The 26,750-nt window shown below is 45.4% G+C and overlaps 1 protein-coding gene across 4 annotated transcripts in view; it reads left to right on the top strand.

Annotated features, from left to right (window-relative positions):
- Positions 1–26,750, top strand: part of HTT (huntingtin) — a 2,905,635-nt gene that overhangs the window by 224,266 nt on the left and 2,654,619 nt on the right. For all 4 annotated transcript variants that reach the window (XM_069632055.1, XM_069632053.1, XM_069632052.1 and 1 more), the window contains exons 6-7: positions 5,110–5,248; positions 12,023–12,164. In XM_069632055.1, coding sequence (XP_069488156.1) covers positions 5,110–5,248; positions 12,023–12,164 — 281 coding nt within the window. The remainder of the gene's footprint in view (positions 1–5,109; positions 5,249–12,022; positions 12,165–26,750) is intronic.

The raw sequence follows: 26,750 nt of genomic DNA, 5'->3' as shown, positions 1-26,750 counted from the left end.
TGTTCTGTTACCTCTGAAAAGCACTGTTATGCATCTGTACTGTTGTATAACTTCATAAAGCTCTCAGTTGCTTCTTGAAGTTATGTCCACGCTCCATAATTATCATAATACATACCATAATAATAATAACACTAACACACCCCTTCTCATTGCAAGAATGAGAATAAAGAGACATAAAACCTTGAATGGAGGCGATTACCAACGTCCAGATGACTACCTGACATAATACTGTCGGCAAGGGGATGTGCCGCGCAGACCAGCCGAGCCTGCTGCAGCGCCGAAGGAGGCGGTCTCTCGACCATGATGCCACATGCCACGGGAGGGAACCCGCAAGGCTGGAGAAGCGGAGGCAGTGCGGAGCCAACCGGACCCGAGACTGGCCATGCAGAGGTCATGGTGGGTCCCGGAGCCTGTCAACCGAAGCAGAATCAAGGGACAAAGGGAGGACTGGATCCTCCTCTCCATATGAGAGCCTGCGATGAGCAAGAGAGAAGCGAGACCGATGGAACCCAAAAGCCGCCAGCCTTTAGTGGGAGAAGCGACACGCAGCCAAGAATGCTGCTGCTCCTTCAAGATGGGCTCACCCTAGATCAAGCACCGCAACACAGCAGGTACGCGGATTGCCCTGGTAGGAAGGAGAAAGGGAGATGAGGGACCAAATGGTGAGGAGAGAAGGACTACCCTAACCCCATCTAAGGGACACAGGGACCGGAGAAGCCTGCGAGTGCGAGACGAGTTAAAGGGTTGCTGAGAGCGAGAAACATGAGAAGGATAAGCCAACAAAAGGGTCACAGGGACCCATAGAACCTAAGAAAACAAATCCAATCCTAAGGTCTCACGGACCCAAGAAAACTGAGAAAGCCAGATCTAGAAAAGGGTCACAGGAAGCTGAGTGAGATATTGGGTCAGGGGAACCAGACGAACCACAGGGGCAAAATAAGCAGAGTCAAGAGAATACATCAGGGGAGCACAGGATCACCCAGACGCTGGAAAGATCGACCAGGTTGGTGGAAGAGGAGCTAGGAAAATTCCCTCTGCATAAAGAAGATTGGGTATTTAGTTTTCCCTTGAACTTGAGACTATTTTTGAACCTTGGGGGAATCTCTGAGGAACTTTGATAGACTGACCAAGTCTGACAAAAACTGATTTATTTTTGGATATGATATGGCATTTGTAACACACCTATACACAAGTGTTTCAAGGCGTGACGCGGCAAGGCAGGGGGAACAGAGGGAAGACGGAGACAGCGATCCTACTAGGCTGAGTGTTATTCAGATTGCACAAGTGCAGGGGAAGGGGGAAGAGGAAAAGTGCAGAGTGGGAGGTGGGAAGGGGACAGTGCAGTACAAGGGGTAATAGAATAAATAACAATAAGTAGGGCCAGCTGGTGGCAAGTGCAAGGATAAGTGCAGACATCAGGAGGTGGCAAGTGCTGGCGGGGGACTTCTAGGGATACAGAAATCAGTCCCCAAGTGCCGAGGTTGCCAGGGAGGCAGTGCAGGTGCGTAACTGGCGGGGGCGGGACCTGGGCCCGAGATCAAAGGGTGGCCAGGTAACAGTACAGTTTCAGCCATAAATTCAGCAGGGGAGAGGAGGAGAGAAAGCAGTAGCAAAGAGCAAGGTTTTGAGGTGCTTCTCCTTGTTTCAGGGAGGCTGTTCCTGAGGGAGGCCCAAGCCGAGGAGAGATCTACCACCAACTCGTTGCTTGAGGAAACGACTGACCCTGAGGGAGTTGGAGGTGGATGAGCGAAGAGCTCGAGTAGGAAGATATTTAGGAAGAGAGAGTTGAAGGTATTGAGGCCTCAGGCCTCAGAAGGCCTTGTGGACAATGCAGAGGGTTTTGAACTTAATCCTTGCAGCCACTGGGAGCCAATGTAGAGATTTCAGTCCTAGAGAGATACGATCCCTGGGCTTGAGGCCAAGGACAAGTCTTGCAGTCCTGTTCTGGATGAGTTGCAGAGGGCGGAGAGTAGAAGCAGGCAGATTTAGAAGGAGGCTGTTGCAGTAGTCCAGCCTAGAGAGAACCAGAGCTCTGGAGACCGTGAGCTTCTGGGGGAAGGAGAGGAAAGGAAGAGTACCTCTAAGGAGGTGCAGCTGGTAGTGAGACTTACTAGAGACGTGAGGAGAGGAGAGTGTGGAGTCGAAGATGACCCCGAGGTTTTTAGCCTCGGAGGTGGGAGCAGGAAGAGGGCCAAGAGAGGCCGGCCAGAGAGTGACGAGAAAGGAGGGAGCGGGTGTGCCGATGAGGAGAATCTCAGTCTTGCTGGCATTAAGGCAGAGATCATTGGCGGCACACCACTCCTGGATAGCAGACCGTCAGAGATGAGCGACGAAGAAGAGGTGGCGAAGTTAGCGTGAAAATGAGCTTAGTGTCATCCGCATAGCACTGGAAGTTGAGGCAGCGAGCGGCAATGCAGTGGGCAAGATGTGCCAGGTATTGGTTGAACAGCCAGGGAGAAAGGTTAGACCCCTGGGGGACACCACAGGTAGAGATGAAGATAGAGGAGAGGAAGGACCAAAGTTGGACCTGAGGGGAAAGAAGTCAGCCACGCCAGGGCCTGACCGGTGATACCCAGGTTATCACAGAGACGGTTGAGCAGGATGGCATGGTTGACCATGTCAAAGGCAGAAGAGATCAAGCAAGATGAGGACACCGGGGGTGTTGGAATCAAGGTTTGAGAGCAGGTCTTCACAGATGTTCAGGAGAGCAGTTTCCGTGCTTCTAGCAGCTCTGAAGCCAGACTGATGGTCATGAAGACAACCAACAGATTCAGTGAGAAGATTAAGCTGGGAGATGGCCAGTTTTTCCAGGATTTTGTCCAAGAAGGAAGTGATGGAGATTGGGCAATAGTTAGCCGGGCAGGACGGGTCGGCAGAGGGTTTCTTAAGAAGAGGGTGCACAAGGGAGTGCTTCATGGGGGATGGGAAGACTCCAGCGGCGAAGGAGTGGTTGCAGAAGTCGGCCAGAGCAGGAATCTGGGAATCAATGTGGTCCTTGATGGTTTTGGAGGAACAGGGATGAACCTGTTTTGATGAGACTTTCATAGATCGGACTTGTCAAACCTCGTCTGGGGACAACAGGGGAAAGGCAGAGAAGGAGGGAGGGGAGATGGCCGAAGAGGGGCGGGGAGATGGCCGAAGAGGGGCCAGAGGAAGAGCAGGGGGTAAGGGGTAGAGGAAGAGAGGGAGGACAGGATTTCCTGAGTTTTAGAGATGACCTGAGAAGCCAGAGCCGTGCAGAGGGCCTGGGAAGGGACAGGAGAAGTAGAGACTGCAGCAGGATTGGCCAGCTCCTTGCAGATGTGTTCGGCCGAGTTGTTAGATGCTGCAGGGACGCAGGCTTGGATGTGCGCTCTCTTTTGATGCGTATAGAGAGCCGGTATTGCCTTTGGAGTAGGCGGAAGGCCAGTTTGTCAGAGGATGCACCAGAAGCACGCCATTTCAGCTCAGTAACCCTGCACTTGTGTTTGTGGGTGACAAGGTCTGAGTCGTACCAGGAATTGCACTTGGCTTTGGGCTTCAAGCGCATCCTCATGAGAGGGGCAAGAACATCGAGGGTATCGGATATAGCAGAGTGGGGTATGGAAAGGGCAGTGTCAGGGTGTGAGTCAGCCAAAGGGGGAGGGGGTGTGAGAAAGTGGCAGCGAAAGCCTCAACTGACACAAGCTTCATGGGTCGGATAACCGAGAAGATAGGTGGCAGTGTTGGAATTGGCTTAGACTGGGGGGAAGAGAGGGTGAGATGGGAAGAAAGGAGAAAGTGATCACTCCAGGAGAGGAGTGTGAGAGGGATAGAAGGGAGAAGGTCTGAGGAGATCAGAACATCCAGAGTGTGCTTTGCAGAGTGAGTCGGGCCAGAAGGGAGAATAGAGGGTGAGAGAGAGTTGCAGAGGTTGCAAATGAGTCCAGACGAAGGACCGTGAGTATCCAGGTGGATGTTAGTCTCCAAGAAGGAGGAGTTGAGTGGTCGAGACCTGAAGAGGAGAGAGCCGCCCATTCAGAGAGGAAGGAGGAGATCTGACCCGGTGACCGATAGATAGTAGCCACAGTAAGGGAATGGCTAGGAGAGAGAGAGAGAGAGAGAGAGAGAGAGAGAGAGAGAGAGAGAGAGAGAGAGAGCCTGCTGGCGAGGCATTTGAAAGAGGAGCAGGCCTGCGTAGGAATGACAGAGGCAGGAATCCACCCAGGGAAGATCAGGGATACACCCCCTCCGGAGCGGTTGGACCTGGGCGCAGAGAGGATCTTGTAGCCGTCAGGGAGGAGAGGGCCAAAGCTTGTGACAGAGCTGGCCGTGAACCAAGTCTCGGTGAGACCGAGGACATCGATGCCAAGTTCCTCCAGGAGGCAGTTGATGTCAGAGGAGTGTTTGACAGCTGAGCAAGAGTTTAGAGTAGCACTATGGAGAAGGTTGCCGTCCTTGGAAGACTTCAGGGGAAGGGTACAAATCGGAGGTACTCCCTGTATAGACTAATTATTTTCTTCGGGAGGAACCGTTTGTTCATTTCTAATAGTGGATCAAGTCCCAGAAGGGCTACCTGGAAAAGACCGAGAGAACTTTGTGAAGATCCAAGAGTGCAGGGCACTCTGTATATTTCTTTTACGTTTTGCTAGTGGTAGGGCCAGTTTAGTAGATGGGTTTGGACCAAGGACTTTTTTTGTTTTGCACTACAGACGAGCATCTTAGTTTGGTTAGGATGGAACTCCCTTTTAGCCGTAGGGCCAGGGAGGTGTTTTAATAGACACTTAAGTAGGTCCTATGGTCTGAGTACTTCTGGCTTGGCACACTTATTTTTATAAACAAGCAGTATCTTTTTTCTGCTCAAACGAAAGCGTAAATATTTATTTAGCATTTAATGAGATTTCAATGTTTTTTTTTAAACAATTGAATTTGTAAACATGTAATGCTGCATAAGTGGGACACATTAACCATGAACGCTAATTTACTTAGCTTTGTAAACAAATACAGAAAGCTTTTTTTTCCAGATGCATGTTACCCCATTGCAGGTTTTCTGTTCAATACAACGTCCTGGCTAAACATGCTTTAAAGTTTTCCTCAGTGTTTTCTTTGGTGGCATTACTATTAGAAATAACTATTTTGTTTTCTCCTTAGGCCATACTTGGTAAACCTGCTTCCCTGTCTCACTCGAATAAGCAAACGACATGAAGAGTCTGTTCAAGAGACCCTGGCAGCCTCAATTCCCAAAATCATGGCCGCCTTTGGAAACTTTGCAAACGACAATGAAATAAAGGTGAAGTATTCAGATGTCTTTTAATGGTAGTGTCTGATGGTATACACTGTGATTTACTTTTTATTTTTTTATCGTTTGTGGTGTTTTTGATGTACTGCTAACCAACCCCATTTCTAGCTTTATTTACTAGGATTCCTATAAATGTAATTTGGAAAAAGGTTAACAACCATCCAGTTCTCAAGAGCCCCTACCACCTTAAGTTCTCAAGATAACCATGGACTATGTAAACAACTGCCATTAAGGTCATTGTTATTGTTTTCCCAGTTCACAACACCAGCGGGAATGACATTTCCGCTGACCTTTCTTATGCTCGGTTTCACAGTTCATACCACCAGGGGGAGGGTCCCTGACCTTAGTTTCTCTTCTTTCTCCAGTTATACTTGGTATAACCTCCTGCCAAGTACTAGGACACGAAAAGGGATTTGTAACCTTTTCTTGTGGGTGCGGGTCCTAGACCTGTACCTCTTTATGACTTGCTTTTGGCAGACCTGGTTCGCTCACCTGCCAGGTACTACCACAAAGATAACTTCCAGTGTGCTCATTTTCACTATCTACTTTGAGTGGTTTGCCACCAACCATTGTGTCTCGCAAGGTGATTCCTGATACTCTCTTAATCTTTTCTTCAATTGTGGTCTGCAAACAACCACTGTGCCGAGGTAGATAATTCCTGATGCACTCTTTCTCACTCTTAACTGGGATTCTCGCCTTGTCCCCCATCCGGACTTACTTCCTCTCACGTTACCTGCTTCTTGGGAGCTCTTCACCTGATCTCTGCAGGTGTGTCTGGAGTCTGGCCGGAGAGCACAGGGCAAACTCCATATCTCACAGCATGCACTGTAGATTAGGGGAAATTCCTGATGCAATGCTATCATATAACAGAAACCGGGCACATACCAAGCTGATCTGAGTTCAATCTGGTATTCACAGGAACTGCAGGGGCAGGAGCTGGCTGTAAGTAAAGAGACAGAAAAAGCAAAGATTCTGCGCAACACGCATTTATCGAAATAAAGGGTGTACTGGAATATGATAAGGGGTCTCCAGGGATTAGGGGAAAGCCCTTGGGATTGGTACCAGTAGATTTCTCTTAACAAATATTATACAGCAGCATCATGAGTTAGTTAGGCATGCTGAAGAGACAGTTGCACTTGGCGTAAGTGTAAAATTGCAGACCATATACTGAGGCCGGTAAGGTTCCAATGGACTGAACAAATTAAACCAAAGTCTTTCCCTTATCTGATCTGAATGGAGACAAACCCGGGGCACACTGTAAACGGATGCAGAGCGGAGGCACCACAGTTGACCAAGCAGTAATACTGGCGGAAAGCAGCTTTGAAAGAAATAACCAGGCTAGAGAAACGAATTACAAGGCACGCACTGTAATATCAGAATACACAAGGAAAAGGACTTGGACAAGATAGGTTGCTACCAACACAACAAATACAAGGTTTTCAGGAAACTCAGAGAACTTAACAGGCACTAGAACTATGGACTGAAGTCTGGTAATATCGCCGGCAAGAAAAAAACAGGAAAACTTCAAGAGACTGGGAATGCAGAGAGAAATGGGATGAGCTAGATGGGCACAGGATAAGTCTGAAGCAGAAATGCTTAGAGAAATCAGGGCGTTTACAGAAAGGCAGAAAAGATATCAGTAAAGAACTGAATGTCTAACAGCAAAACAGTACAAGGTTTCAGAAGTCAAAAGTTGTAAGTCAAGGAAAGGTTAAAAACCAGGCAAGACTGTAAAAGCAGACTTAAAAGGGTGCTGCAAAGCAGCAACAAACAGGATTTAAAAGCCAAAATCATGATATTCAGGAAAGGTTAAAAAACCGGGTACAGAAGCACGACTCCCAGTGGAAGCAGTTGACTCTGAAGAACTGCTTCAGTTCAAAGTGAGCTTATAAAAGCCCCCCTAGCCAACAGCACGGCAGGGTGGTGCTGATTGCAGTCTCAGGCAGCTGTGTTCAATCGGGCACAGCCCCAGCTTCAGTAGCCTGCATCAGTGAATTGTAATGAAAGTCTCTTTAGCGCTCAGTAGCCTAGCCTGTAGTAGCTTGGAACAGATGAATGCAATCGGGGCCTCTCCAGCTCTTTGCAGCGTGCTGCAAACAAATGTACTTAGTATGCCTCCTCCAGCCCTCTGCCTCTTGGACAGCATACATGTACCAGAATGCATCTGCTGGTTTAACCCAGACATGAAATTAGATTGGTCCAAAACTGCAGCGGTACAACAAGTAAATTAACGCGGAGGCAGTTTTTTTTGTAGGTTGTAATTTCGAAATTATGCCATAAACGGAGTCTCTGAATGCATGCATGTATTGGTGCTGGTTGGCAAGTGGGTAGGATGCTGACATGGTCTTAGTTCGCACAGCTCTTCTCTGCTTTCAGTGATCCTCTGTATGGCGTTGTTCTCTGGACACCTGCTTCTCCCGCTCAATTGAATCAATTTTTAAGGTAAGGTTGAGCATACTTTGCGGAGGGTTAATAAATGATATGGCATTGTACCATTTACAGAATATTCCCACGTGAACTGCTCTACTAGTTTTTTCTTAATCATGATACTGGTTCCCAGATTGCATTTTTTAGTAAGAATGCGTTTCTCATTGTAGTGATAGGGCTAGCTTACTCTTCTTACTATCCTGTTAGATAGGTGGCACACCATCATAATATAGGGTGAGAACACCGCAGAGGGACAGTGTGTTCCTCTGGTTGGGGTGAGGATTAGAGAACACAATAACAGATGAGAAAACCTTGTGAATCAATGACCATGTACTTGTCCTTGTTTTGGGTGATACTGTGATGTAGATAGAACAGGAAAGGCTGAATCCCCATATGAGGTGTATGCAAAAAATGTCCCTGAGTGGTTTGTGTCTCCGCTCAGGGCCACAAGGCTGTCTTTCTGTCCCCAACTCTTCTTCGTAGTGGCTTCATGCCACCGGGACAAGGGTTACTCCTTCCAGGCTCCTGGTTCGGGAAGCAGGTTGCTTGTGGCTTCCTCGATGTTCAGCCGTTGAACATCCCGGGCTGGACTGCCTTTCCTGCTGGTTGGCTGTCTCCTCTCATGGGTCCTTTATCTTTTTGTATATCGGCTGGTTGACAATGGTTGACATGAATTACTGACACGATCAATGCTATTTTTATGGATTCCTTGAATTTCTTTGACTAAAGGCATCACCCTGAAGCGTGGTTAGAATACTTTGGATCATTAACGCTTTCTTTGGTAACTTCTGGGTTACAAATACAATGTTTCCAGGAGGGCCTGGTAGCAGTGGATATCTTCCTACCATGTTTTTAAACTTTTCACTCGTGCACATTTGCTATTACCACAAATGGTTACTAAGAGTGGCTCGTCCTCTAAAATGGCAGTGCCACAAGATGTTTGGCTGTTTCTTGGCAATATTCTTCCTTGGCATTCTTCCCGCCCTCACAGTGCTGGAATTGCTTTATATGGAAAGGCCTTTCACAGGGCAAGCTTCTGCTGTTCGTGGCCGGATGTTTGGGTTGGGGACTGTCTGGTCCAAGTGCCCATCTTGGTGACTGAATGTCACCAGTGACTGCTGGGCCTCCCTCGACTGGACCAAGCACAGAAGGTGTCCCCAATGGATTCCAGAACTTCATCAGTGGTCTTGGGAGAAGTCCTAGTAAGGTGAGTAAGTTAACGTACCTGATCATTTCCCCGCTATCTTCCATAGGGTCCCATGGTCGTGCATTTCTGTTCACATCATGTCCCTATCTCTTGCATTCCTGACTTCGATTGGCGGTGGTCTAGGTAAGGATCCCCTCATGGGCATACCCGTGAGTAGTATGAGAGACAATTGTTTAAGAGTGAGAAGACCCCTACTGAGTAGTGGGATTGAGAGGGTTACTTGGCTGAAGTTGCCTTAACTTTGAGTCACAACCACTGGCATCTTCCAATCACATAGCAAACCTACTTGAAAAGTATAACTTTGGGACTGATGGCCTTAGGGCAGTTAGTAAATCCAGCCCTAACATGGATTGGGGCTTAGTACTAGGTAATCATTTGTCTGCTCTATTTTATGTATCCGATTTACTTATCTCTAATGTACTGCTTTTGAATCATGTTCGTTTCTATCATCTCCTAAGGGTGACTTTATATATGTATTTGTTGAGATGGATTTCTAGAATCTGGTTTGGTTGACTGATTTTAGGAGGCCATCCTACTTATAGTGAACACGGACTTAGCCAAGATTCAATCAAGGTAGCAATGAAGAACAGTCCAGGCCTATTCTCAGGAGAGTATCAGTGGGGTTAGGGGCCCTCAATAACTCCACACCGTAAGGCACTCAATTATATTTAGACAGTACGCATACAACATAGTTGTTGTTATAGGCCTTTTGAATATACTGAAAAATTAAGCGAACAGGTAGTATTATCACACAGTACTATGATACAAATATATATGTTCACTACAGTTCAAATATGCATGAAAATAACGTATTCAGAAAAGCAGGGAAGTAGTTAAAATGCAATTAAGGATGGAAGCAGGTCAGAAGTTAATTTCCTAACTTAAGCAGTACAAACCCTAAGAATAATGGGGCCTTGTGCCCAAATGTCACAGGAGCCACACTGTTTCTCTCCTGAAGGGAGTCTATGTTGGTAAAATGTAATTCACTTATGCTAGTGATGATTCAAAAGGTTATGTAACAATTCTTACTGTAGGTAATGTGACGGGTAGGACGTAGGAGTCGGACACAACATGCTTTTATTTTAAATAATAAAAAATACCTATCTTGCCCTATCGCTGTAGGGGACTTCGCTACATAACTAAATTAAACTAAGGTGATTGTTTGTCGCCAGGAAGTCAAAAATGAAAAATATCCTCAGTCTGAACCTGGCACTACATCTAATAATACTAACTAAACTGGTCCCAAAATAATCTCTCTTCTGGTGGCCTCCCCATTGCCTTTTTATCTTGTGGCTTCTTCCAGGATTTTCTTTTGGTAACATATAAATGTCCCTTGTATCCAAAATCATTCCTTAGGATGATCGCCTCTCTTAATGTAATGTCTCTTTCATGAGCTCCTCCAGCTCTAACCAACTGCAGTTGAGCCTTTTTTTCAGATCAGATGACCCTTAATAGTGTTCTCATGAGTATAGTCTCTTAAACACCTTCCTTTCACTCTGAGTTGTTATTCTGACTTATTAGTTTTGAACATTCCACATCTCAGAGATTGCTTCATCATATTCCTTCTTCCTTGGTGTAATTCACTGTGTACTCCGAACTCAAAATACATTTCACAACTTTTCTTAATGGGGTCTTCTCACTCTTTAACGTTCTGACGCTGGAGGGTGGGGGGCTTTCCCTGCTTCCCGATCTCTCTCTCTCTCTGTTTGGGTCTCCTCATCCTGTTTTCATATTAATTTCTTCTTAAAGTAATATCTCCTTTATTTTAAGGTAATTAGTTGATTTCCACATTACCTACAGCCAAACAGAAGGAGGGCAGTGTTTTGGATGTAAGGCAATCCCATATATGCAGAGAAAGTGTCGTACATAGGGAGTTCCCTTTGGGAATGGGAGTCAGTGTCCCCTAATGGGGGAGTTCTTCCCAGTGAGGTCTCACTTTCCCAGACCCGTAGGGAGGGTGTTACTGAGCGGGATCACCTCCCTAGCCTCAAAGCGGGTGAATTTCCGTTGGGGAGAAGGGACGAATACTCCCAGATTCATCACAGTAAGTAAATGTGCTCTTATATTTCAGGTTATTCTACCCAGGTTCGATGACCAAAAGGTGAGTGGAATGGAATACAGGAGACAAAGGACTTGTTTCCTATGTTATTCTATGGAGGACTGGGGAGGACTGCATTTACTTAACACGCTCCACTCCGATTTCCCCAAATCTTGTGAATTGTCTGGGGAGGCGCTGGGGGCTCAGTCCTCCACTGTTGGTTCTGGTGGGCAATGCCCAGAAGTTGCAGGTTCGAGGATTCCTCTGGTCTGGTGCAGCTGCAAGATGCAACCTCTGGCGATGAAGAAATGCAACAAACACTGATGCACACCTCCTCAGGACACTTTGCAGGTTGGAAAAAGGAGAGTCCCAGTGACTGTATCCGCAAACGGGTGTTGACAGGGGTCCTTCCAGTTGTGGTCACAGAAGCTGCTCCAGGACAGGATCCCTTGATGCGATCAGGGAGAAGACAACATGTGGCACGAGCCACCAAGGTTCTGGGCTTGAATGCGGAATGGTAATGCTTCTGGCGAGTTAGCCCACAGGAGAGCTGGTCATTCCACCAGGCAGTCAAGGGTCACTTCGAAGGCTCAGAAGGGCAGGATCCTTCATCAAATTTGAATTTTTTTGAATATGGATTTGGTGTGCAGAGACCATTTGTCTTGAAGTTAAGTATGTATAAATTGTCCATGCTATTTACCAGAGGAAATCATCCTTGCCTAGAATGTGTTATGAATGGCCATCTGCTTGAGTTATTCTGGTTTTGAATTTTGCATAGGCTGACAGGATTGCAGTGTTATATAATCACTACATCACAACAATGAAACAAACCACACATAGCCTCGCCCAACAGCACATGGTGGCTACCAACCGAAAAACACACCTACGCTCAGTGAACGGTGTCCAGCGAACTGAAGTTGCCAACAGCACATCGCAGCCTCTAGCTCTTTTCTCCTGCTCAGTCCTACTAACTTATCCCCATACGCCCTTGCATTACAGATCCGCCAGAGCGCCAAGAAACTATGCAGGTGGCATAAGAAACATAGACCAAAATAATGCTTCAAGTTTCTTTCTTCTTTCATTTTGTTTTTAGGTTTTATTGAAAGCTTTCATAGCTAACCTCAAATCCAGTTCTCCTACCATCCGTCGAACGGCAGCAGGGTGTGCTGTAAGCATCTGCCAGCACTCTAGAAGAACACAGTATTTTAATACTTGGTTACTGAATGTGCTTTTAGGTAAGCTCAAGAAAACACTTGCATACAAACCAACAGTTTAAATGTGTTATATGTATTGAGCAATTATCTCTTAAATCATTCTGGTTGGAAACCTATCCTGACATGAGGCTGGGGTAATGGAGGCATCAGTACGATAACATGCATATTGTACAGTACCTTCTGGAACCTGAGCTGTAAACTAACATGCAGTGTTTTTCTTTTTCTGATTTCAAGGCAGATTTCAGTGTTTGATCCTTTACGGTTTTTAAGTTTAATTGTTCATACAAAGTAATTGAGAACTTCTTGAATTCCTGGCAACAGCGGATGCTCTTCTAAGAACCATTGTCTTTTAACTTAAATGAGTACATTTTTCTAGAACCTATTGCTGAAAATGGTAGTCTTTTCACTGGTGCCCCTCTTTCACCTCCAATAGGCAAACAAGTAGGCCCTTTGTATTTGCTTCCTTTGACTCTAGACTAGAGGAATAAGCAATTGTAGTCTCAGAAGCAACATATGGAGATGGCAAGACATTGAAGCATTCCAGTGATTTTTACCCTCTGAGAGAATGTCCAAGAACATAACATTTTTAATTTGTAGAGCATGGCCTGTGCTTGATAAGATAGGTATTCAAGACTGCTGAATATACTTTACCATAATAGGTGTCTTAACTGCCTGTTCTCACAATCCTTTAAAACTTTATAAACTTTGCCATGTTCATTGAAGGAGTCCAAACTACCACATAATGTTGTGGTCTTTTTTCATGGTCTTTGTATAGCTTTTACACAAATATATGACAATAATATAAGCAGACTCCTTGGTCCCATGGAATGTTATTCCTGCAAAGACCTGACTCTACAGTTAGTGGCCTCTGAACAGTGAGACTGGTGTGGTGAAGACCTATTTCATCTGTAAGTGCAAGATTTTCCTTTGTTATAGAACCCCATCTGATCCCAGATGTCTTCCTTTCCCTTTTGGTCTGGATTAAATGCCCTACATCTGCCCTTTCAATCTAGCTTTTGCACTAGTCATTTAGCCTTGCTATCTAAAATATGTCTTTAAAAATAATTATTGCTAAACTGTCTTAAGGTCATTTAACAATCATAATACTGTTACATGATGATGCATGACCAGCGGACTTTAAGAATGGAAATCCAACAACGAAACTACAGCTTTTGTTAACAATAAAATTAAGTTCTAGGTGTATAATGGATGATCCTGCGCTATATTTTGTTCTATGCAGTATTAGACAATTGACCTATTAAATATGAACAAACATAACCAAACGCTAACAAAAATCCCACACCTGATTTGGATGCAATTTAACAATTATATCTGGTTATGCAAAGTTATTTACTTGTAGAAAAAGCAAAATGTTAGAAAAACAGTCATAGGTGTTTGTACTATTTACAGTTCAAAGTATATACTCTTCCAAAGGATATTTATGTGTCCTTTTCGCTTTTCTACAAGTGAAAAAAATGTCATAACCAGTTACTAACAATATATGAAAGAAAAATAACTGTTGAAGTCTCCCCAAGAGTTTTTGCCGCGCTCTGTATTGCTCTTCCAGATTGAACAGTCACTCTGAGGCTTGACTTCAACCTCTGAATCACTGGGTGGATTTCAGACTTTTGGTGTCTACATCGTTTTAGGGTTCTACACACCTTTTGGGGCTGCAGAGCCTTGGGGGTACACATCACTCTGAGTACAGCGATTCAGGGAGCGGTTCCTCTGAGATTTCTAGGTCCCCTTTTCATTGTGTCAAATAGTGGTTCGCTGTCCCCACCCTGCTTCAAAGTTCTGCTTGCATACCTGAATTTCATTCACCTGAGTTTCTGGGCTTGTATCGCTACCCCTTTCCAAAGAGTACTTTAATCTTTCCCTCCTCACATGACTTGGTTAGGGGAAAGCCTAAAAACTTTGTCCGCAATTTCGGATTTTTATCATTTAGTGTTTCATGATGTGGAAAGGTTACATTGTCACAAATGAAGGATGATGAAATACCAGATTCATTTTTTTTCTATATATGGGTTAAAGCTGGGATCTTATAATCGTGCTAAACCTGAATCTGTCAAATAGGTTGTGATATTCAAGTATGTATTCTAAGATAAAATTGTCGCTACACCACACATTGGTAATCGCTTGCTGCGGCGTGATTAACTGATCTACAATTTTGAAGTCGCTAGAGTTCACCATCCTCAGAGGCACAATAGTTGCACATAGGTCTAGAATTCAACGTCTATTAAGCAACTCAGCCTTATGTGATTCTTCTATAGCCCGAAATTGCAGTGCTCTTATATAATTAGCTGGGTCACTCTTGTATGTTGGAGTATTATTTTCTTTTTTCTCTGCTTCATAGAAATGCACAGATTTTCTACCCAGATCTCCTTCCATGTTGTTTCTTGACATCTGCTTAGAGCAGCTATCAGTTCTTAGATCTATAGTGTTAGTTATCATGGGTTCTGCGAATAGTTTTTGTATGTCTTTTAGCACATTATTGGATATAGCGCCTTCATTGTCTATCTTGGATTTGCTTACTTTCTTCTTTTTGGAACATAGTACCCATTTGTCTAATGTCAGAGGCCCAGTGTTAGTGGGGGAGAAACATCTCTGGATTTATTCTTATTTTTTATTACTTTCTTCACATCTTTTTTTTTTTTTGGCAGGCATTATCTTTGTTTGCTTATGTATTACTACTTTGTGTTCACCCACATAATTTGGTTCCTTCGTTATCTGTGTGGATTTTGACAGAGGTAAGATTTTTAGCTCAGAATTCAATTTACAATCTTCACCAATACCGACATTGGCCATTTCATTTATTATACAGCTGTTCTTACTTTTTCTTTCATTGCAACCTCTATACATTGCCGCTTGGTGTATTTTGTTCTTTTGTTTTCTTGCTTTAATGTTTTTCCTATATTTCCTACCATATTCATTTTGTTCTATCATTTCTGATATCGTATAGCGTGATTCAGAGAAGTTGTTACACACATATTGCTCTAGTTTCATTGGTGTTGCTGCTACTACAGAGAAACTGGGCGCAGATTGTGTTACTTCTGTATTAACGCCAACAGCAGTAAAAGATTTCCTCACTCTATTTATGCTTTTATGTAGTAGAATAGAGTGCACATCCAACTTCCTTTCAATGTTGTCGCACTTGTCTACTAAATCAGTCAGAACTTTCTCTAATTCCTCGAATAATTCTTCTGTGTCCATCGTTGCAAAGCTGACATTGCTAAATATGGATATATTACAAATGGAACTATTAACGGTTGATTGGATAGAGGGGAGACATTCTATGGGCTTTCCACTGTCAGTCTGTCTCTCAATGCATGTGAATAACCATGTCTTAGGATAGACGGTAATCCTGCTATCTTCTTCATTTTTTTATAGCCATCATGGTAAAATCATGGGTATCCGATATGAAGCCTGTGTTTGTTTGATTCATAGTCCCCATATCGGGTTCATTGGTATCAGACACATTCAACTGTGGGGTTACAGTATTGGTTGATTGGGTTCTCAACATCTCACGGAGGAGATTGTGTCTCCTTGCATCATGGAATGCATTAAGATTATATTGATTTTGTTTCTCCCATAGCGTAATTGCTCGACTTTCATTCATTGGTAAATAAGAACCAGCCATTGCGTCATTAGTATAGTCTGGTTCTTTGAGGGCCAATGATAACAGTTTAGAGTCAATACATGGTAGATTTAACATTAGATCATCTACTATCTCACTCAGACTAGTTTCTTTCTCAGAAGTCGTCATCTGGGGGAAGAGGCTTTGGTTTCAATTTTATTAAAGAAGGATGTCATCTTGGCTAATTTTCCTTCTGGCATCAAGCCAGGTTTAGAGATGATTTTGCGTTTACATGTCCTGTTTGGTCTTTTTTCTATACCTATGTTAGAGGAAGTGCTTTGTGCTTTCATTGTTCTTTCACTCTCTCCCCACGTTTTAACGCGGTATCGTAATTCCATAGATTTATACTTGTATTGCTCTCTACTATTTGCTAAGCCTCAAGCAGAGAGTAATTGTCTTTTCTTTTCCACACACACAGAGCTCCTTACCCTGTTTAGTAATCTTAGCAGGCTAGCACCAGCTATCCAACCCGCCAATGACCTCCAAACTTCACACTGCTCGCAGCACAGGGAACAGCAAACAGTACTTGCCAGTACTTCCGGGTGCGCTGGGACCGGGCTAATTATAGGTCCCTTCCTGGCTCAGGGGGAGGGCCCGTGCATCACGTGACCGAGATTCAAAGGATTTAGTTAAAGGTGCAGTCCTCATTCAGTGTCACAGTAAAACCGCTCCGCCTGCTTCATTTTCAGATTCAGCACGTAGCGTTTCTACCCAGCAAACAGTACTTGCCAGTACTTCCAGGTGCCTTCTCCAAAAAAGCCTTCTCTATGGTGTGTAATTCTGGTACGTAGTTTGAGGTGGGCTGGTATGCCGTGATTGGGGAAATAGAAGTTCACTATGCAGACTTTGGTTTGTTCGATCACGCCCCACATCACCAGGTATCTGCACTCCTTATTAGCTTCAGTCCCTAGCAGTTGGAATGGGATCTCTGGGCTCACCCACATGAATGCTCCCCTTGCATATTTAGAGTAGGGTGCTCCCTGTCCCTGTCCCCCCCCCCCCCCAGCATTCTTTCAATTTGGACGTGGCTTCACTCGTGAGGTGTGTTTCCTGAAGTAGGACTATCAATACTTTCTTTCTCTGTAAAAAGGATTTGATCCGGTTTCTCCTCAGGTATGATCCCGTTACCCTCACGTTCCATGTCATTATTCTAAGTTGTGTAGCCATGGTCGTGTCTGAGCATCCCATTGTCCTGTTTCCAACCTCCCTTCTCGTGTTTCTTGTCCTCCAGGCTGTGTTCTTCCTTATTAGTCACCTCCTTAGTTCCATTGGCTCTGGGTTTTATGTCCCCCTTCGCACCATTTGTTTGTAGCGTGTTGACAGTATAACAAAAGTAACAATAAACATAAACCAAACGGTTGCGCCCAGCAGCTGCGTACCGCATGCAGCGCTCAGGCGCCCTCGTGTTGCCTAGTCCCATTCTAGGTTTCGAGCGCGAGTAGACTCGTGCTGGCAACAGGCCCGCACTAATCCGTTCGTGGGTTAGGACTGTGTGCTCAGTCGGGGAGGCCGAGCGTGTCCCTCAGACGTCGTGCTGTATCATATTGTTCCGGTGATCTTGTCGCTTCTTTGTGTTTCTTATGTTCCAGTGGTCGCTTCCTTGTCATCTGCTAACTTATTGTGCTCCATCCACATAGTGGCTGCTGCCGGTGTTTCCAGAAATATTGCTTGGCCCTTATGTTATCACCTTCAGCCTGGACGGGTAGAGCAACATGTATTTCAGGTTTAGTTTTCTGAGCCTGGCCTTGATCAGTACGAAGGAGTTTCTCGCTTTTTGTACTGCTGGTGTGTAGTCGGGATATATGGTGATTTTGGAGTTGTCGCGTTCTATTACACCTCCCTCCCTGGAGTATTTGAGGATGGTCTCCCTGTCTTGGAAGTTGAGGACCTTCTGTGCCTTCGGGTAACCCCAGTATCCTTATATTGCTGCGCCGTGCGCGTCCTTCTGCATCCTCTGACCTTGCTTCCAGCATCTTCACTTTCCTTTCTAGCTCTGTTACTCTGGTTTGTAGGTCCGCTGTGCTCTCTGTTTCTTGGAGTGTCATCTCTGCATTAGTTACTCTCTCCGCCAGGTTGCGGGTGTCCTGGCGCATAAGATGTATGTCAGACTTTACCTCTTCTTTTTTTCTATCTATGAAGGTTTTCAGTGCAGCTATGGCTTCTAGAACTTGACTGTCTTGGTTGGCTCTGTCCGTTTCTTTCTGGGTTTCAGTTCCAGGGTCCCCGGTTTGTGGCTTGGTGGCGGCGAACGAGTCCATTATGGTTGAATTTCCTTTATTTCTGGAGGTTGACATTTTGCTGTAGCTATGGTGTGGCTCTGGTAATAGGGGTGTAGGTGAGCCTCTACTTGTGTTCCCCACTTGGGTCGATAGTTGTTCAGGTTGAGCCCCAGCCTTAATCTGGTCGGGTACTGTTTATTTGTGGCTAGGCTTGTGCAGCACAAAGGCCTCAATCTGCCTTGCCGTTGTTTAGCTTGTGTCCCATTGCCTGTGTCGGCTACACCTTGTCTAAGGTGTCCAGTCATTCCCGTTTGGCCTTTTGACTCCCAATGCGGTGCTATGGGCCTTGCAGTTGCGGAGCACTTATGGGTTACTTGCTTTATTTTGTCGCTTGCTTCTTTTCCTGCGTCTTGCTTATGTGCCTGCCCGCCATCCCGCCTTTCTTTCTTTGGTTCTTGCTTCTTGTGCTTCCTTTGGGGTTAGACTGGCGCTGCGCTTCTTTTCTGCCAATTTGTCTCACTGTTCAGGAGCTGCAGCAAAGTTTATTTATGCGCTCCCTTATGCTTTGTTGGCGCGCTGCTGCCGTAGTGTGTGGGTCGCCAGCCTAATGCGGGTGGTATGCTACTTCATTGGGCACGTTTAATGTTGTTAGCCTGGTATCCCATTCCCAGGGCGCCCGGTGCTTCTTAGAGATTGTCAGCCAAATCTATGGGTATGTCCCTTCCCGTTTAGTGATTCAGTGATCAGTGTTCTCTTAAGGGGACTGCCCACTGTTGTGCCTGTTTGCTTTGTGTGGCTGCTTGCTACGCCCTTTAATTTTAAAGGCTCACCTTCTTTGCGCCGGTTTCTCTTGTTGGTGCTGGGCATCGCTGATCGCGTTTCCCCTCCGGGCGTCCGCCCTCCTGCTGCTGGTAACCAGTGTCGCTGGAATCGCCATTCCTCGCTTAGCGCGACACTGCGTGTTGCTCAGAGGGGTCTACTCCGTCGTCTACCACCCTCTAGGGTGCTTCGCTGTGTCCGGTTCGCCTTGTGTTTCTCCTGGGCGTATCTCACTGCACTCCGTTTCAGCTCCTGCTTCAGTACCGGTCCCGCTGTCTCCTACGCCGCTCTCCGGGGTTGCGCTTCCCAGTCACTGTGTGCTGGGCGAAGCGGGAGCACTCTGGTGAGCTCGCTGTTCCTGCTCACCTCTATGCTCCACATCAGCCTGTTAGGTTGTCGCTGAGCTTCTCCAGGCGACTGCTCGCACTGCGGGACCTTTGGGGCACTCCGCCCTTCCCCCTCTTCAACTGCAGAGGCTCGGTGTCGCGCCTGCCCTTTTGCTAGACTCCAGGGGGACCGGTTCAGAGGGGCTCGCTCGTCGCCTACCAGTCCGATTTTTGTCGGGTTTGCTGGAGCGATGTTGGGAGCCGCTTGTACTTCCTTTCGGTGCCTTTCATTTCGCTGATAGATCCACTTAACCACCGTTTCAGAATCGTATTGGAGTATCTTGGCTGGAGCTCAGCGCTCCTGCCTCCTCACTCCATGGGCACCAGGCTACGCCCCCTATGTGCTGCTTTATATTCATGTTTTGACTGACACCTGTGATGTCATTGCCTGATGTCCACAGTACTGTCTAGTAGAACTATCCTAGAATGGCTTCGCACACACTAAAAAGGGTTGTTTTTTAATCTGCATTTTTTTCCATGATTAAGTTAGTGTGGGCTTATTCATTCATCCATTAATCCATTCACACATGCATCCGTTTAGTATAAGCTATGTTCAGCACTATAGTTTGTTCTGAGTTCTTATAGATCGACATTTGCTGAGAGCCATGTCAGAAATATATATTTAGCTTGTTATTTTGTATAACGCACAAAAGCGTTATACAAACGTTATATCGAAGCGGCTGCAAATCTTACGCTGTTCGTACGCGCAATCCTTTGCAGTGTCGGTTTGACGGTCTGACGGTTGCCGCTCACGTACTGCTCACGTGATCAGGCGCTCGGCTGGAGCCGGTTCTCTTGCTCGCAACGTAATCGCTCGAGCGGGCGGCGGGCGTCGGGCGGCAGTCCGGAGGAGTCTGGAGGTGTAGTCTGAAGGAGCTGTGTCCTGTGTGCGCTCTCACTGAAGCCGTGTGGACCGGGGAGTCGGGCCCTGGAAGTATTTAGTGTGGCCATTGGCTCTTCCCCGCTCCTGCTGGATCTGACCTGTAGACGGAGGACTGCACGCCCGCTGTATTCACCATTTATTCACAGGAGCTGGGTGAGTCCCTAATAGGGATACATTGTCAAGCTCAATTACCCTCCATTCCTGGTGCTACGGATTATTTGGACTCCCTGCCCGATGGGAATAGCAGCCAGTGATCTTTAACTATTGGCAGTGTGGCGTGACAAATCTAATTGGCTGAGTGACGCGGAGGTACTGTACACGTGTATCTTGGGCTTTTTAGACACGCAAGTGCTTAGGTCTCCCTGGGTGAGTGTAAGGTCGGTTCACTGCCCTGGGGTGGACCTCCATTTTACTGACTAGTAATGCCGATGAAAGCCTCCAGTCATTGCAAAGTTGCCGGCACTCGGGGTGGGGGGGCAGGGGACCCTATGTACTGCGCTCCACTAAACAGCCTGATGAAGTTTGTATGGGGCCGCAGAAAGGCGATAAGGCTGGGGACACAGGTCTGAAAGTGCCTGAGGAGTCTAACCAAAAAAAGGTCCATCGGATGCCTTTTTCCCTATTAAAACCTATGCCCAGACAACTTCTATGCCGGCATCCGACGTGATTCCTCCTCTAGTTGAGGTAGATAGTAGTCATCTTCCCTTGGACTTGGACAATGACTCCTTATTACAGCTATGCTATGCCCTACAAGACTGTACCTCCCCTGATGTAAGGGGGAGGACTGAAGAGGCTGTAAACGCAGCGTCCTCACAACTGCAGCTCCCCTTGCTGGTCCCTTTTTTAACAAATGAGACCCAAGTCCCTTTACTACCAAGGGAAGAGATTACATTGGATGTTGCGCCCCCTTCGGGGGCGATAGTGGGGACTCTTGTGGCCTCCGAAATAAATGAAACCTCACAGCATCAACAGTCCAACACAGGAGGGGCAGCCAGGCTTTCCGCCAGTCCCAATATGTTTTATGGCACTGCCCTGCCTTCAAGTACTCTTACTGAGGATGAATACAGCAACCATGAGACGTCTGCAAATTATAATAACAGCACTTAAAATTTTGCAGTCAAAATCCTCTTAAAATTATGCGGCACAATACATGAAGATCTGAAGTTGCAGGGAGTTGCAATTGCAAGCATTTGTGAATGTTTATTAATCCAAACTCAACACAAAGAGAGGGCAATAATTGACCTGTGTGAGATTCCCACCCAGAAATCTTCTGCTGCAACAGTTGCGTCACAAGACTGTGTCCTTGTGGAACCGAGGGCAGTAAATCGGGACATGCCCCTGCCCCCGTCCTTGGCAGACCTCATAAGGGGGACCATTGTTACGGGGTCCGTCACTAACTCCCAGGGGATGCAGCCAAAACAGAATGTCCCAAGGTCAAAAAGAAGCTTAATACTGCACAGCCGGATAATCAGGATGCGAATTGCCCCGTTTTAAACTTTACAATTAGACCTGGCAGTGTGAACATGTCAAAAAAGCAACGGAAAAGAGCTGCTAGACGCAAAAGACGGTCGGTGCAAGCTGTGGGCACCCTTACTAGCTGGTTGATGGAGGAAGGCCCGGCCTGTGCCACGCCTCCCCATGAAGAGGACATAGTCATGAAACAGGCCCAAGTAGACCTTAATCCAGCAGTTAAACTAAATGTACCACCGCAAGCGACTCAGAATCCATTGCCTACTACACATATGGTTTCAAGTAATATTATTGTCCCTTCCTTTGACCCCTTTGTGGTGTCTCCACCACTTATGTATACAGTGATGTTACCACAGTGAACATTAACTATTGCACCAAAGATAGCTGCCGAGGGACGGCCACTGAATCAAGCAACACTTTTGTCACTGCTAAATAAGGTTCCATCTTTAAGGATACTTAACAGCAGGGATTTTGACTTTGTGGAGCCATTGAGACCCCTGAATGCTATGATCACTAAAATTCACTGTAGCCTACCGGAAACTACAGCTTTACTCAGACTACATTCAGCTTCTTTGGGACATCTAGGATATGTTATAGATGTATTGCCAAAGACGGATGTGCCCGAAGAAGATTGTTCTAAATGTAGTCGTCAAATGACTCAATCAAAGGCCTCTAAAGTCGAGCCGAAGTCAATAGTTAAATGTAACGATAAACAAGGCTGGGAATGGTTAAAGAACATGATTGCTACTAAAGGTTTCTCAGATTGAACTTGGTCAGTGGTGAGTTGGAACACTAGGGGGTTCAACCACTGGCTTAACGGGGGTAGTGCACAGGAACTCCTGTTCTCGCATGACATCTTTGTGTTACAAGAGACCTGGATCACATTTGATGTGAAATTTGACAGGTATGTGACCTTCCAATCAGAGGCCACTAAGGGGGAAAGTGGTCGCCCTAAGGGTGGCCTGTTAATAGGTATAAAATCCTCATATAGCCCGAGAATTGTATTTGACTCTAAACCAGGTAGTAATCTATTGGCTGTGGCAGCAACTCTAATGCAGAAAGAAGGAAAACCCCAAAAGTTGCTAATTATTGATATCTATGACCCCCCGGGTACATCGAAGTCTGAGTCCATCCTCGAGCAATTAGACTCCATATTAATGAATTGGGATGTTGATTATGAAAACAATCCGATCATAATATGCAGTGACCTGAATGCGAGATGTGTGGACTTAGAAGGGTGTGGTAATTATAATAATGTATACGACTTTAGCCAGTTGCCACAAACAACCTCCAATCCCAAAGGCAAGGTATGGGTTGATTACTTAAACGAATGGAGGTGCATAATCTTAAACGGTCGCACAACTGGTGATAATCCCGGCCAACCGACCTGGAATATGGCCACAAAGAGGGCAGTTCTGGACTATATGGTGGTCTCTGAGGGTGTTCTGGGTAATGATAAAAGGTATCCAAATTGTTCCAACATTTACAGTGACCATGCCCCAGTTGTCTTGACCTTGAATGGGGCAGAGGGAAATTGCGCAGGGAATGTTTGTGGTAATGTGACTGCAACTAACCAAGGGAATCGGATTTGCTGGTCCCAGAATAACATTGAAAGAATGAGGACACTGATCTTCCCGGAGGGTTGTTGTTTGAAGGATGAATTAAGGGGAAAATCCCCATAGGAGATAGAGGTATGGATACAATCTCTTACTCAGTCCCTGTTTAATCATACGCAGGCACCCAAAATGAAATGGAAAGCTGTTGAGAGAGGCAGGTTTGACATCAAGATCTGAGATCGTAAAAGGTTAATGAGGTGGGAAATTTGTTCCTGTAGACTCGCCCTTATCAATTCTGGGGACCTGCAGGAGAGCCTGACAGCAATCAAGTCCCTAAAGCGACGTTATCGCACATGGCTTTATCATTATCGCAAGTCTCACAAACGTGAAAAATGGGAGTGTTTTAGCCAGACTCTTAGGAGTAGAAATACTCGTAGAATTTGGCAACTAATAGGCGAGGCTGGCGGGGACCAGGGATTAAGAATTGTTAATCCGATTGGTGAAGAACAGTGGGCAGCTTATATTAAGCATACGTTTTTTGATGAAAACACGCCCGCCACTATCACGGTTTCATATACATCCCCTTGGCCCTTGCCCCTTAGCCATAAAGCGATAAAATAGATTACAACACTTAAACCTTCCAAAGCCCCTGGCCTGAACGGGTTGGCAAACGTGGTACTAAAAAGTGACCCGGATAACTGGGCACATGTACTTTTAACATTATTCTCTCGCATCTGTAGCATGGCCGTAATTCCAGCTTCTTGGAGAAGGTCGGTGTTTATACCGGTGCACAAAAAAGGAGACCAAGGTAACCCTAGCAACTACCGTCTCCTGTCCAGGCTCGATGTAACCAGCAACATTTTTGTCACTTGTCCTTCAGGAACTCGAATCTTGGGTCACTAGAAATAACATCTTGAATTTTGCCCAGACGGGGTTTCGACCCGGTTCTGGTACAGCCCATAATATTAGGGTTTTGGACCTGCTGATTAATAACACTCTGAGCAATAAACACGCTACTCTGTATATACTTTTTGTTGATTTCTGTAGCTCATTTGACCAAGTCAAAAGGGAGATCCTGTGGGACAAGTTAAGGCATTTGAGGTGTCCGGGCTGGATAATACATGTACTGGAGAGCTTACATAGTAATGATAGTACCAGGGTCAGACTCAGTAACGAGGGAGAGGCCACTGATTCCATTAGTATCAACATGGGTGTAAAACCGGGCTGTGTCGGTGCGCCTATGTGCTATAACTTGTACATAGCCGATCTGTTACCCCGGATGGCTGCCAAAGCAAACTGCCCCCCAAAATTGGGGGACACCCCTATAGTCGGGATGCTCTATGCGGACGATTTAATTTTGTTCGACCTCACACTGTCAGGAGTAAAGAGCATGCTGGAGGAGCTGTCCCTTTATTCTACGGAGTTGGGACTTACCATTAACCTAAGGAAAACCAAGATTTTGGCTATTGCCAAAAGCGGCCCACGCCGGTCAGGAATCAAGACTAGCCTAGGGTGTATAAGTATTGATCAAACATATCCTTACCTTGGGTTAGAATTTGACATCTATCCCAACTACAACTCGATCATCTCGCAAAAAAAGAGGCGGGCTAAACTTCTTACTCTGCAGGCTTGCAAATTTGCTAAAGGAACTGCAGGGTTTAGTATAGCGGGGATTATTAAACTCGCATCAGTGCTTTGTCCCTGCTGTCCTGTATGGCTTAGATGCTTTAGCTATACAAGATTTGAATTGGCTTAACACACTCGAGGGCCGGTATTGGCGAGCAGTCTTGGGCTTGGGCCCGGCTTGCCCTGTTCAGTATATCAGATTAGAACTGGGTTTAACATCTTTGAAAGGTATGGCTTTGCGAGCCCGAGGTGTATTTTAATTGAAAGCTATCTCCCTCGCACCTTGCAAACTGCTTAGCCTGGCCGGCATTAACTTTGATAACGAGAAGTCACCCCAAGGAAATAGCTACAAACAGCTAAACGAAGCATTTTCTGTTGACATAGATTGGTCCCACGATAAGAAGCAGCTAATGCCATTTATCCATCAAAAAAAATCTTTTATACAAAAAATGAATAGATGGGACTGGACTCAGAACTATATACATTTGTCAACTTTGAAGGGCATGAAGCCGTATCTCATGTAATTCATCGATTTAGAAAACCTCAACAATATTTGTTATAATGCCCTGATCCGGAGGTACGTCAATTCATGTTAAGGCTGCGGACGAACCAGTTACAGGTGCTTGCGGTTATCGGGCCTTGGTTGGGCATTCCACCTAAGGATAGGAATTGTCGTATTTGTGCAAAGGGAGAACATTTAGAATCCACTAGGCACGTTTTGACCATGTGCCCTTGCCTGGGCCCGTTATATATGAGTATGCTGGGAAAGTTGGTTAACAACTATGAGACTATTAAGGGCGAGTCCTTTTGGGATTATTGTTTAAACTCGGGCTCAATTGGCTCTATATAGGGTTTGGGTCAAAGTTAAAAGCCTATTACCCACCCAGCTGGACACAGAGGAGATGCGAGTGGCTCCTATACAGGAACCCTTTGGAATTACCCCTTACTGTTTGACGCATGTTGCCTGATGTTTGTAGCTTGTAATTTGAGGCTGGATCATTACCTCTGTTATCTGGCATCGGGCAGCAAGTGTTCACTTATGTTAGACACTTTGTATGTAGAGTTGAATGGGACAAGTTTAGAGTATGTTACATTACACCTCTGTATCTCATTCTTCTGTTCTTTGTTTGGTACTATACTATCCCTGTATTGTATTGTGTGTTTGATTATGTATATATATATATATGTACATTTTATCTAATTTTATGCAGTTTTCGTACGATTTTATATTGTATGTATTGATAATTACATTTGTATCAAGTTTTATGTGTATTTATGTATTTGTATCTTTTTGTGTAAAGTTCAAATTTGAACGAATTCACAATACATTTATTATTATTATAACGCACATTCTGTGTTTCGAAGCGCTAAGATGTGGTCTATTTCTTGTCTATTATGAATTTGTTTTTTGCTGAGCGCAAAAGGCAAATGTGTTTGCAGCCGAACAGTGTGTGTAGATATTTTCATAACAAATCTGTCTCGGCAGACTGTTAGATATAGCCTTGACTGCTTTTGTTTACGTTCTGAAGAGAGCCTTTCTGTCTCGATGCGAAAAGACAAGAATGTTAGCGATATACTTGCTGCTCTTAGGATATTATAATAGAACGTGTCACTGTCTCCCAGTACAGTACGGTTATGTGGAAATATGCACGCACGTAGGCATAAAATGCTGGTTGCCATAGACAGCTTTCCACACATGTAATTGTAAAACGTGCTTCAAACGCTACTATGTATAACCTTGGTTTTCCGTTCAGTTTCAGTGCTAGGCATCAGTGCTGGGGGGGATCCTGGGAGGGTTGGGTTTGCTGAAGCACTCATTGCTAGAGAGTGCTGATTGCTTGTTAGGGATTAGTGACTATTCCCATGCATAAATAAACATGCATTCTTATTACACATTTATGTGTCTGCTGTGATCTTTTTGTTTCCATATCATAGTATTTTTAGTCTCACAGGTTGGGAGCTGTTGAGAGAGAGGAGTGGATCTGTGAAGGTCTGTGGGGGAGGGGGATCT

The sequence above is a fragment of the Ambystoma mexicanum genome, chromosome 6q (genome assembly GCF_040938575.1).
Source record: "Ambystoma mexicanum isolate Mex_15411 chromosome 6q, UKY_AmexF1_1, whole genome shotgun sequence".
Classification (NCBI taxonomy): Eukaryota; Metazoa; Chordata; class Amphibia; order Caudata; family Ambystomatidae; genus Ambystoma; species Ambystoma mexicanum.
The sequence above is the reverse complement of the archived record's forward strand: the minus strand, read 5'-3'. Positions and strand labels throughout refer to the sequence as shown.